The sequence below is a fragment of the Candoia aspera genome, chromosome 14, assembly GCF_035149785.1.
Source record: "Candoia aspera isolate rCanAsp1 chromosome 14, rCanAsp1.hap2, whole genome shotgun sequence".
NCBI classification, from domain to species: domain Eukaryota; kingdom Metazoa; phylum Chordata; class Lepidosauria; order Squamata; family Boidae; genus Candoia; species Candoia aspera.
This window is the reverse complement of record NC_086166.1, coordinates 6,919,688-6,933,146: the sequence shown is the minus strand read 5'-3', so window position 1 is coordinate 6,933,146 and position 13,459 is coordinate 6,919,688. Positions and strand designations below refer to the sequence as shown.

Genomic DNA, 13,459 nt, shown 5'->3' with positions numbered 1-13,459 from the left:
CAGAGCTTCTGAATATTGGCTTGCTGGGTGGCTACACCACAGAATTCCCTATATGGCGTGTAAAAGGCAGGACTTACGTTCATTTAGACCCGCATAATCGTTTTAAAGTAAATTCTTACCTCTAAAAGTGAAAAGCGGCTGAATGCCACTCTTTCAGCTACACTTCAGCAGTTACACTTCAGAGGCTGGCTTCTAGAATCGGTCTGTAAGGAAATTGATTGTAGTTTTCTTCTTCCCTTCTAAGGCGGTTCCCCCACAGAGAGCGTTCCTTGTTTCAAAAACCAGATTTTCGTTCCGCCAAGCAGATGAAAGCAAATTTTCAGTACAAGGATAAGGAGCGCAAATGAAAATCCAGCCAGTGGGTCCAATCCGGAGCCCCCGGCCTTAGCCAGGGCAAAGGTGGACTCGGTGGCCTCTCTACTCGAACTCGTAAGAAACGCTCTCGAGCCAAAATGCATCCGACACGGAGGAAGAAGACGATGCCGAGGGCACGACTTTATGTTTGGGCATGGTCCAGTAAGGAGAGGAGGAGGATAAACGTAAAGTTGAAACGTCCGCATCGCTTTCAGCTTCAAAGTCTTTGTGGATCATAATGTCGCAACCAATGTCAGAGCCCACAGTAAACGTGTAGGTTTTCCTTTCAAAAATGTGCCAGTCCTTAGAGATCCACTTGGGCTGGATGGAAGGGTCAAAGGAAAGGGAGTGCACAGCCTTCACATTCAGGACGCCGCCCACAGAGAGAGCTCTAACACGAACGTCTTCCTGGTAGCTCTCCTCAGTGCTGCCACCAGTGCCTCGGGTACCTTCTGTACCTGTGGTGCCTTCGCTGTCTTCTGTGCCATCTGTGCCATCAGTATCTCCAGTGTCTCCAGTGTCTCCAGTGTTTTCAATCTTACCTTCGCTCTCGTTATCCGAGTCTTCACTGCTTGTCCAATTTTCTTCACTGGTGTAACTTGCTGTGCTAAAATGTAGAGAGTCATGAGTTCCAGCAAGGAATCATTTGCAATTATTGCTCCTTCCAGATCGTTTTAGGGGGGAACACCCTAAATCCAGTCGGTTGGCAATTAACAGGAAGAGGGATGGTTGATAGTAGAGCTCACGCTTTGCAAGTTAAGCGTTTGGGTTTAGTTCTTGCGATCTTTGATTAAAAGAAATGGGTAGCGGCCATGAAAGGCTTCTACTTTCAGTGTTGGGGAGAGTAAATAATGTTAGGGTAGTTGGACTAATAGTATATAGGTAGTCCTCGCTTAGCGACTGCTTCATACAGCAACCGTTCACAATTATAGCAGTGATTAAAAAGTAACGTTGCAACCAATCCTCACATTTACGACCTTTGCAGGTCTGTAAAGCAAAGGAAAACTTAAGATCATAATCACAGTCGTGGTTTTGCTTAGCGACCACTTTGCTTAATAACAGTTGTCAGTCCCAATTGTCGCTAAACAAGGATTACCTGTGATACGGTATAGGCAGCTTCCTCTGCTCATAACTTTTCACCATCTTGAATCAAAGGCTCAATATTGTACTAGGCAAAATAGTATTTAATAAACTTCGAAATGTAACCAAATAAATCTAACAAGATAAATAATATTGCAACCGCTACATCCCTGTTAAAATGAAACAACCTTTTCAAAATAGCACATTGGATTTCCTTTAGAAATGAGTTAGAAATGAGCTTCTGGTCTGCAAGTAAGAGCTGTGAAGCTGGTAGATAACATTGGTGGTGCCTCTTTTGCACTGTCCTCCCCCCACTCCAAATTTGGAATACTGAACCATCCCTTTGAAATGGGTATGTTTTCCTTTGCTGGTATTTGAGAGAATTTTAAAGACTTGTCTGGAACATAGTTGATTAAATTTATCTAAAGTTTGCTGCTACACCTTAATGAGCTTTGCTTTAATTATTTACAAATTCAGTGTTACTTTTAGGATTTGGTAACCCATCTGGTGCTATTCTCTACTTTGTGATGGATTTTTTTTAACCACACAGTGAGCTGTAGTTCCCTTTTTTTTTTTTATCTCCATCGTTAAGGATGTAAATCTCAAGCAATGCCTGTCAATCTCTCTCTGCCTTGCTATGAGTAAACAAAAGCATTATTTTTGTCATTTTATTCTGTATTTGGAACTTCTACCTTTTACCTGTCCCTCTGATTCTCATTCTGCTCCCTTCCTGGCTGTCTAAGGTTTGATAAGTGGTGCAGAAATTAATGATCTGTTGCTGCTATTTAAATAATACAAGTAATTATGGTATCTATGTATCCAGGATGCATACTTTTTGACAGATTGAGAGCTGGACCTTATTTAGCATGCCAGTTTTCATAGTCCAAATATGGGTGGAGCCAGGATCCAATTTTGAAGAGGGTTTCAGGGTACAATGGGTGCCTCAACGCATTTGCTCAAACACCTTCCTGGTTCCTCCCCACCCCCCCAACACAACAAAAAATCTGTTTTATGAACAGATGGGTTGTAAAGACAGAGCAGTAGCTAAAATATACTGCAAATATCTGAGGAGATGGGAATGAGCTGGTGCTTGAAAGAAAAAACTCATGCTGTGCATATGGTTGCAGAAAATCTGTTGAAATCTTGCTGACCCTCCAGTGGGCATAGGCTGTACTGAACTATCTAGACAAATTGTCTCATAGCTGCCCATTTTCCTATGATTTATTAATGTTTGGGATAGTTTCTAATATGTCCATCTTAATCAACATACCATAATACATATTGCCTCCAAAATATTTAGCAGGCTGACCTTGTTCTCTCTCTGCAGTCTACCATTTTCATGCTTCCATTCTTTGTTTTCTCTGTGACTTACATAACTTAAAAAGACAAGCTTTTTGGAAGTGGAAAGTAAAAACATCTGTTGTACATAATGTCTATCATAAATCCCTAGGCAAAAGCAAACTTTTAAACATAAACTAATTCAGAGTTGGGAAAAAGAGTGCTGTGCTATCACAAGGCTTCGTGAATTTTGACACAAGACAGTTTAGTGGAATCAGCCTTTCAAAACTTCATGGGTTGAAATGGCAAAGATTCCGCAACAAGTGACATTCATCAAGTGCAAATGGTAATTTAGGGAGGATCTTTAGGACACACTCTGTGTTTCAGGTGACATTTTCCCAAATACTGACAAGGAGATGTCATAACATGAATCTGGGACCTTCAAGATATGCTCTGTCTTTGAGCTACGGCCTCCCCCTTTCAGGAAACCAAATAATATTTTTATTACATTTGCCTCCTGCCTTTCTTCTAGGTATGTAACCTAATGCGGGGGCATTTTTCCTTATTTTCAGAACATCCCTATGAAGCAGAATGGACAGAGAGTAACCTAATTCATACAGCGCCATAAGCCTACAGTTGGTTAGTTTTTGTGTGATTCAAGTCATTGTGTGAGGAAATCATGATTTGTGGGCTTGGAGCATTGCATGAATGGAGCCAGTTATGGTTTCTTTAATTAGCCATTATTGAGTAGTATATGAACACAGCGAGTGTGGCTGGCCAAAATTCACCCAATGAGCTCCAGGATCAAGTGGGTCTTCGGCCTTGTTCTTCCCTGAGCATTGCGGCTCACTGGCCTACCATTTTATTTTTAGCCATTACCTGCCCACCATAATGGTATGTGCGAATGTCCTTGAAAGACAAGGGGAAAAGATGCCAGCTAGGGAATGATCAGATAAAAGGGGGAGGAACCTGAAGCTGCATAACAGGAAGAAACGTAGGAAGCATCTGCCATAACGTACCAGGCTGTAAAAAGATGGTGGGAGATTTGCAAGATTCTGTCAATGTAGCCTTACAATAAAGTAGAATTAGCTCATCTTGTGTTCCCTGTCTGGTCTACCTGGGAGGCTGACACCCATCTATTCAATATGCTGTTTTAATATTCCTCAGAAATTTGGATAAAAACAGATTCTTACTCTATTGCAGGTCCTTTTAATTCAGGAATGTTCTTGAGAGCAGCTTCCCATCGCCCTGGAATTTTAATAAAATCCCTATAAACCTGGATTTGCAGAACTGTCCCTATGGGAACAGTGTGCAGAAGCTGCCTTAGTTCTCGCAGGGTCCACCCTAAGACGTTAGCATGTCCAATTTTGAGTAGGATATCACCTGAAACGAAAAACAGGATTTACTCATTATACCATTGGCTGCAAATAATTCCTTAATAAATGTAGTTGAAAATGGTTGGGCTAAACAAATTAAGAAAAGGAAATATACTAGCTTCAAACTTAGCAATCTTAATGTTTAAAAAATGTGTGTGTGGGAGGTCTGGAAAACAAGGTAATAAAAAGAACATGTCCAAACCGTTGACCAGGTTGCTCGAAAGCCAGGCAGTCCTTTGCCAAGCAAATTAAAATTTCCTGTTTGGACAACATGGATTTTTATCAAGTGGTACCTATGGCACCTATTGGAGAGCCCAGCTCATGTAGAAGACCACGTTAGACATGGTTTTCATCTGGCAGCAGATGCAGCATAATCTCAAGGGGGGGATATTAACTTTGTCATAGCCAGCTCCCCCTCTGATTGCTATGGCACAACCTCTGTAGGAAGAACCTATTTGATCATTCTGCTCTAGGCAGCTAGTGGATCCTTTGGATTCCCAAAGGGTACTTGGTGGGTTTCCTGAGGCCACGGTGGACAGTCCTATTGAGGCTTTGGAAGTGAGAGGCAGGAACACCCTTGGACGATATTGCACATGAGCAGTCCCTCCCGCCTCATGGATCCTTACTGAAGAGGTCCAGGAGATGAACTGACAGAGGAGATGCCGGAGCACTGCTGGTAGAAGACAAGAAGCACATCTGACCAAACATGGGTGAGGGTTTGGTTGACAGCCTATACTGGGGTAACGAAAGAGGCAAACTGGTACTCTCTCCTGAGAGTGTTTGAGTATGAGCTTTGGTTGTTTCTCTATGCTTGGGAAGTTAAACCATTTCTCACTTCAGATTGTGAATAGTTTTTCATCTTGTTACCGTTTTGTATGGTCTCAAACTGGTTTTGTGTTTTTGTCTCACCTCCTTGAAGTTTGCCATCTCTGGCAGCAGCACCTTTCTCTACCAGACCAGAAATCTGGAGATAAGGACCATTCTGAATAAGTATGAAACCTAGACCATCCTTGTCCATCTGAATATTTGTCTTGATTGTTGTGCTCAAAGTATGCTCAGAATCCTCCATGTCTGAAGACTCATCTAAATGAGAAATGCAGGGGTCTTCAAAAGTAAAGCTCAGCTTTGCTTACTAGTCAGTAGAGAAGCCGATCATGCCCAGTTTCCTAAAGTAATACAATTCCTCTGGACTATATTGTACAAAAGATGCATGTCTACATTTTTACCCTGTCCTTAAGTCAACTCTAGTTCTTGCCTTCTGACCAGTATAAGTGGCTGGGTTTGTGCTAGGCCATAACTAGATAGCTCAGCATATTGTGCAAACTACTGTGAACCATGGATTATATTAGAGTATGTTGTGCAAAGCCAGCCAACATTGGTTTATTCAAACCAAACTCTCATTGTATTCTGAACAGTGCCCTCAAAATTATGGCTCAATAGGGCGTGCAAAACTGCCTTTCCTTAGCATCAGTCTGATTCTAACCATCACAGCCCACTGGCTCAATTTTTCTACAGTCTGAAATTTTGAAGCAACCCAACCTATAGCACATTGGAGCTGCTTTCCCTGTCATTCTTAGGTGTGCTGGACTATGACTTCCCCACCAATTAACTTGTTTTCATGGTGCTGGTAATGGATTTTAATAATTATAGGCCAACACACCTGAGGACAAGAAGTTGGAGAATGACGAGCCAGCAAATCTTAGCTAATTCCATTGATCTATCTTTTCCCAGTTAATTTCCTCTTGATGTGTTAGTTGTCAGGTTAGAAATATCTTTTGATATTTGAACAAATTGGTGCTCACCTGAATCCCAGTCACTCTCATAATCTTCTGAGTCACTATACAGGCTTCCTTCATCTGTAGAGAATGAGAATTTTAGTAAGTGACAAAGCTTGTATAGCCTGGCCAAAGTATATAGCAGTCTGTATAATAATCCAAAGGACATGCCTCTACACTTTAGCATTTTGCTCAAACCAAATCTTAGCAAAGTGCTTTTTAGGAACTAAAGAAAAACATGGAGGTGTTTGCGAATCCCAAGGCTTGAGAATGCCTAGAGGCCTTTGCTCTTTAAATAGCAAACTTCAGTGCTACATCATAAACTGCTTAGAAAGTCCTACTTGGAAAAGCCATTTGTTACTAAGCATTGGTGGCTGCCTTATGAGAAATCTGAAGACAAATCAGATGCATATTTCATTGGATGCCATCTGAGATCAATAATCAGCTTACTGCTTAGTACTTCCAAAGAAAGAGTTGGCCTGCAGTCGTTAATTTATTATGTAAGTGTATGCAGGAACACAACAGTGACATCAACAATCTCTGGGACTTTTGCATAATCAGCAGCATTTGTTGACACAAAGATTTGTAATGTCAATCGCAAGAATTTGTATCAAATTGTTGATTGTACTGATGGGAAGAGGAAGGAAGAAGAGTAAGAATGAAAAGGAATTTAGTTTAGTTATAATGATACCTGATGATACACATGACCATCTTCTGAAGGTTGTTTTGACTGATGACCTTGTGAAATATGGTGTCTTTGCAGATGGCCTCCTGGCAGATGAGCGCCTTCTGTCAAATGGTCTTTCTCTGGTGGAGGACCGCCTTCTGTCAGAAGATCTCCTCCTGTCAAATGTCCTACCTTGGTCAGATGACCTCCTCCTGAAATAGGGTCTCTTTACAGATGGCCTCCTGGCAGACGAGTGCCTTCTGTCAAATGGACTTTCTCTGGTGGAGGACCGCCTTCTGTCAGAAGATCTCCTCCTGTCAAATGTCCTACCTCGGTCAGATGACCTCCTCCTGAAATAGGGCCTCTTTACAGATGGCCTACTGGCAGACGAGCGCCTTCTGTCAAATGGTCTTTCTCTGGTGGAGGACCACCTTCTGTCAGAAGATCTCCTCCTGTCAAATGTCCTACCTTGGTCAGATGACCTTCTGGCTGATGACCTCCTCCTGAAATAGGGCCTTCTTACAGATGGCCTCCTGGCAGATGAGAGCCTTCTGTCAAATGATCTCTCTCTGGTGGAGGACCTCCTTCTGTCAGAAGACCGCCTCCTGTCAAATGTCCTCCCTCTGTCAGATGACTTTCTTCTATCAGATAATCTATCAGATGAACTTCTGATAGGCTTTAGGAAAGATGAACTACTCTTGAAAGTCAATTCTTTCTTATAATTTGGCTTTCTATTATCCATGGTTACCAACCCTCAAGAGATTCTATATGGAACCAAATGTATACAGACAAGTGTATATGGTAAGTGGAAATGACCACCAACCTGCAAATATCACATTAAGAAAGAACACTGTGGTAGGCAAGGTGAAGGTTCTAAACCTAGCAACAGTTTAGAATCTTAGTGCTATTTGAATTCCAGGCATTTTGGAACTTTCAAAGGTGAGTGAAGATAAAAACCTGACTGGACTGATTTAATCTGCCTCCACAAACTTGTGGTATATCCAGTATTGTTGCAAAAGTGGAACTGTGGTAAAAAAATGCTCGTTCACTTGATGGGCTCACATCAGATACACTAAAGTATTAAAGGCAATGTATTCTCGATAGCAGATACTGACTGAATATCCCCCAGGTCTGATTTTTCTTTAAAATTGAATTGGAACAGCAGGTTTGGGATAGAGGTATTAATATTTTTTCTTGCATTGTTGTCTTGATCTTGTGCTATCAAGCTCCATTTTCTCTAATAGTATAATAGCAGACTGCATAACAAATGTTAAGTATCTCCCTCAGTGTGGAAACAAGAACTAAATGTGTTTCCCGCCCGTACTCCAATATTGCTGGTATGATTACAGTTGAACAACACAACTCTTTTATGAAAAAAGTAAAGGAATCTGATCACGAACCACTAGCATCTCGTGTTGCTGGGCTCTAAATACTAATGTGTAATAGCAAAAAGAGAGAATCCTATTGTTATACTACATGGAGTGCATATACGGGGAGACACTTTATATAATGCAAAAACACCTCAGAGCTAAAGGCGTATCTGAGGAGATGTGTGGATACCTCAGTCTTGCAAAATCTCTCTGGGTGAGGTGAGCCACACAGTATTAAAAGTAAAGGTAGATCTTGATGAAGAACAAGCATCATACTAAATCATGGCTTGATTGACCATGGTTTACTAAATAAACCACAAGTTGTTGAGTTTGCACATGGTGAAGAATAAAGCAGGGATCACGTATGGACAAGGATGGACAAAGTGGCTGGATTCACACATGCTAAGCCAAAGCCAAACCACATTATAACTTTTGATGATGTCCCCGGCCTGGCTGACTATAGCTGCTCTCCTGGGTCTCCTACAGAAGTCATTCACATTATCTGCTACCACATAATTTTGGCCAGAAGTGTCAGCTGAATCTTGGTCCTGCCGTAAACAGCGCACATACTCTGCCTCTCAGAAAAACTTCCCCATATTTCTTTCCTAAAACTCGGCTCTGCAATAATTTTTTGCACAGCAAGCCGTGGAGATAATCTCTTAAGGAAGGGGGCCGTTTTTAAGAGAGTTGAGTAAATGCTGGAGTTAAGTACTCTTTTCTCAGAGACTCTGTAATTTGCACAGATGGGTCTAAAACTAAACTGGATAGACCATCCGCTGCTTAAATGTCACATGGCAATTAGTTTAGGGTAACAGCAGTGTTATGGGTATGTCATATCAAGATATCAATTGAAAGGAAAAGGTGTTGCTATGGATATATATATATATATTTGTTGTTTATTCGTTTAGTCGCTTCCGACTCTTCGTGACTTCATGGACCAGCCCACGCCAGAGCTTCCTGTCGGTCGTCAACACCCCCAGCTCCCCCAGGGACAAGTCCGTCACCTCTAGAATATCATCCATCCACCTTGCCCTTGGTCGGCCCCTCTTCCTTTTGCCCTCCACTCTCCCTAGCATCAGCATCTTCTCCAGGGTGTCCTCATTATGTGGCCAACGAATTTCAGTTTTGCCTTTAATATCGTTCCCTCAAGTGAGCAGTCTGGCTTTATTTCCTGGAGGATGGACTGGTTTGATCTTCTTGCAGTCCAAGGCACTCTCAGAATTTTCCTCCAACACCACGGTTCAAAAGCATCTATCTTCCTTCTCTCAGCCTTCCTTATGGTCCAGCTCTTGCAGCCATATGTTACTATGGGGAACACCATTGCTTTAACTATGCGGACTTTTGTTGTCAGTGTGAGGTCTCTGCTCTTGACTATTTTATCGAGATTTGTCATTGCTCTTCTCCCAAGGATTAAGCGTCTTCTGATTTCCTGACTGCAGTCAGCATCTGCAGTAATCTTCGCACCTAGAAATGCAAAGTCTTTCACTGCTTCTACATTTTCTCCCTCTATTTGCCAGTTATCAATCAAGCTGGTTGCCATAATCTTGGTTTTTTTGAGGTTTAACCGCAAGCCAGCTTTTGCACTTTCTTCTTTCACCTTCATTATAAGGCTCCTCAGTTCCTCTTCGCTTTCAGCCATCAAAGTGGTATCATCTGCATATCTGAGATTGTTGATGTTTCCTCCAGCGATTTTAACTCCAGCCTTGGATTCCTCAAGCCCAGCATGTCGCATGATGTGTTCTGCGTACAAGTTGAATAGGTAGGGTGAGAGTATACAGCCCTGCCGTACTCCTTTTCCAATCTTAAACCAGTCTGTTGTTCCGTGGTCTGTTCTTACTGTTGCTACTTGGTCGTTATACAGATTCTTCAGGAGGCATACAAGATGACTTGGTATCCCCATACCACTAAGAACTTGCCACAATTTGTTCTAGTCCACACAGTCAAAGGCTTTAGAATAGCCAATAAAACAGAAATAGATGTTTTTCTGAAACTCCCTGGCTTTTTCCATTATCCATCGGATATTGGCAATTTGGTCCCTAGTTCCTCTGCCTTTTCTAAACCCAGCTTGTACATCTGGCAATTCTCGCTCCATGAATTGCTGAAGCCTACCTTGCAGGATCTTGAACATTACCTTACTGGCATGTGAAATGAGTGCCACTGTTCGATAGTTTGAACATTCTTTAGTGTTTCCCTTTTTTGGTATGGGGATATAACTTGATTTTTTCCAATCTGATGGCCATTCTTGTGTTTTCCAAATTTGCTGGCATATAGCATGCATTACCTTGACAGCATCATCCTGCAAGATTTTGAACAGTTCAGCTGGGATGCCTTCGTCTCCTGCTGCCTTGTTATTAGCAATGCTTCTTAAGGCCCATTCAACCTCACTCTTCAGGATGTCTGGCTCTAGCTCACTGACCACACTGTCAAAGCTATCCCCAATATTATTATCCTTCCTATACAGGTCTTCTGTATATTCTTGCCACCTTTTCTTGATCTCTTCTTCTTCTGTTAGGTCCTTGCCATCTTTGTTTTTGATCATACCCATTTTTGCCTGGAATTTACCTCCGATGTTTCTAATTTTCTGGAAGAGGTCTCTTGTCCTTCCTATTCTATTGTCTTCTCCCACTTCCACGCATTGCTTGTTTAAAAATAATTCCTTATCTCTTCTGGCTAACCTCTGGAATTTTGCATTTAATTGGGCATATCTCCCCCTATCACTGTTGCCTTTTGCTTTCCTTCTTTCTTGGGCTACTTCTAGTGTCTCAGCAGACAGCCATTTTGCCTTCTTGGTTTTCTCTTTCTTTGGGATGTATTTTGTTGCCGCCACCTGAACAATGTTGCAAACTTCTGTCCATAGTTCTTCCGGGACCCTATCTACTAAGTCCAGTCCCTTAAATCGATTCTTCACCTCCACTGTATATTCCTTAGGAATATTAGTGAGCTCATATCTAGCTGATCTGTGGGTCTTCACTAATCTCTTTAGTCTGATCCTAAATTGTGCAAGAAGAAGTTCGTGATCTGAACTACAGTCAGCTCCAGGTCTTGTTTTTACCGACTGTATAGATGTCCGCCACCTTTGGCTGCAAAGGTTGTAGTCAATCTGATTTCGGTGTTGTCCCTCTGGTGAAGTCCATGTATAAAGCCGTCTCTTAGGTTGTTGGAAGAGAGTGTTTGTTATGCAGAGTGAGTTGTCTTGGCAAAATTCTATCAGCCTATGTCCTGCTTCATTTTGTTCTCCCAGGCCATGCTTACCTGTAATTCCAGGTGTCATTTGACTGCCCACCTTAGCATTCCAGTCTCCCGTGATGAAAATAACATCTCTTTTAGGCATGTTGTCCAGTAGGTGCTGCAGATCCTCATAGAACTGCTCTACTTCAGCTTCTTCAGCATCTGTGGTTGGGGCGTATATTTGGATCACTGTGATGTTACATGGCTTGCCCTGAATTCGAATTGAGATCATTCTGTCATTTTTTGGATTGTATCCAAGCACAGCTTTAGCCGCTTTACTATTAATTATGAAGGCTACTCCATTTCTTCTGTGGTCCTCTTGTCCACAGTAGTAGATCTGGTGGTCATTTGATGTGAAGTGGCCCATTCCAGTCCATTTCAGTTCATTGACGCCCAAAATGTCTATCTTTAATCTTGACATCTCACCAATAACCACATCCAATTGGCCCTGGCTCATAGATCTTACATTCCAGGTTCCAATGGTGTGTTGATCCTTAGAACATCGGATTCGCCGTTCACCACCAGCACCATTGGCCACTAGCCGTCCTTTCGGCTTTGAGCTAGCTGCGTCATCACGTCTGGGACTAGTTGAATTCATCCTCTGTTCCTCCCCAGTAGCATTTTGACTATCTTCCGACCTGGGGTCTCATCTTCTGATCGTGTGCTGACATACCTCTGGTTGTACTGATCCATTGGGTTTTCACGGCAAGAATACTGGGGTGGGTTGCCATTACCTTCCCCAGGGATCGCATTTAGTCTGATCTCTCTGTCATGACCTTCCCGTCTTGGGTGGCCCTTCACGGTTTAGCTCATGGCATCATTGAGGTGCTCAAGCTCCAGCACCACGACAAGGTAACGATCCTTTGCTGAAGATAGATAGATAGATAGATAGATAGATAGATAGATAGATAATTTTTACAAGTCTGTGACATTCAAGTTGTTAGAGTTGGTGGTCTAATATACCAGTTATTGGTCAATCCTCCTACACCACTGGAAGCAAATACATCAGATTTTGACTTGGGGCCACTCGGGCAAGAGCTGCTTTGCATGGCTAAAACACAGCTTTTAGAATGTTTGATGTGATACATCTTTAGGGCTCATACACACAAGCACATTTAAAAACCAGTTTTTATAGAAGTCCCAAGCATAAAGATTACTTTGCATAGTAAATAAGTAAGAAAAAAATAAAATAAAACCAACTTATGAAATAAAGAAGTATGGAAGAGGGGAGAACTGGGTAGGCTACTCCAGAAAATTATCTCCTCTTCTAAGCTAGTTTTGATTGATAACTGGCAAATAGAGGGAGAAAATGTAGAAGCAGTGAAAGACTTTGTATTCCTAGGTGCAAAGATTACTGCAGATGCTGACTGCAGTCAGGAAATCAGACGACGCTTAATCCTTGGGAGAAGAGCAATGACCAATCTCGATAAAATAGTCAAGAGCAGAGACATCACACTGACAACAAAGGCCCGCACAGTTAAAGCAATGGTGTTCCCCATAGTAACATATGGCTGTGAGAGCTGGACCATAAGGAAGGCTGAGAGAAGGAAGATAGATGCTTTTGAACCGTGGTGTTGGAGGAAAATTCTGAGAGTGCCTTGGACTGCAAGAAGATCAAACCAGTCCATCCTCCAGGAAATTAAGCCAGACTGCTCACTTGAGGGAACGATATTAAAGGCAAAACTGAAATACTTTGGCCACATAATGAGAAGACAGGACAGCCTGGAGAAGATGTTGATGCTAGGGAGAGTGGAAGGCAAAAGGAAGAGGGGCCGACCAAGGGCAAGGTGGATGGATGATATTCTAGAGGTGACGGACTTGTCCCTGGGGGAGCTGGGGGTGTTGACGACCGACAGGAAGCTCTGGCGTGGGCTGGTCCATGAAGTCACGAGGAGTCGGAAGCGACTAAACGAATAAACAACAACTAAGCTAGTCGACCCTGGCCCAGGCCCAGGTGGTATAATTGTTGGGAATCTAGGTCTCCAACTGCTGCTGGTGAATGCCAGGTCTGTGTGTAATAAGACCGTGCTTGTTCATTACATGGTGACAAATGAGCATGAGACCTGGCTGGGGTAATGCTGAGGGTGCCGCCTTGTCAGAAATCTGCTCAGATGGGATTCAGGACCTGAGCATCAAGGTTGGCGGAGCACCAAGGAAGAGGAGTTGTGATTGTACCTAAGTATCTGGCAGTCACAGAAATGCACTGCCTTGGAGGTGACAGAACGTGGGCACCTGTGCATAGGATTAAGTCATTCTGACAACGTAGAGTGCACCATGCACCAAGGTGCCAAGCGGTAACTTTACTTTGTCTCAGGATTGATGTTGGACTCC

At 42.6% G+C, this 13,459-nt stretch overlaps 1 protein-coding gene across 1 annotated transcript; it reads right to left on the bottom strand.

Annotated features, from left to right (window-relative positions):
• Positions 1–182: 182 nt before the first annotated feature.
• On the bottom strand, positions 183–6,088 carry PDZD9 (PDZ domain containing 9). Its single transcript, XM_063315075.1, has 5 exons — positions 5,891–6,088; positions 4,998–5,171; positions 3,906–4,095; positions 3,592–3,649; positions 183–966 (listed from the first exon to the last, which is right to left on the bottom strand). Exons 1-5 carry the CDS (start codon positions 6,048–6,050, stop codon positions 418–420), a joined length of 1,131 nt encoding a protein of 376 aa, XP_063171145.1. The 5' UTR covers positions 6,051–6,088; the 3' UTR covers positions 183–417.
• Between the last annotated feature and the right edge of the window lie 7,371 nt (positions 6,089–13,459).

Coding starts and splice junctions, on each gene's coding strand:
- PDZD9 (XM_063315075.1), bottom strand. CDS start 6,050: ATGCTAAAGTGTAGAGGCATGTCCTTTGGATTATTATACAGACTGCTA. Junction 3,650..3,905: donor TTAAAAGGACCTGCAATAGA/GTAAGAATCTGT, acceptor ATCATTCCCTAG/CTGGCATCTTTTCCCCTTGT. Junction 967..3,591: donor CATACCATTATGGTGGGCAG/GTAATGGCTAAA, acceptor GACTCTCTACAT/TTTAGCACAGCAAGTTACAC.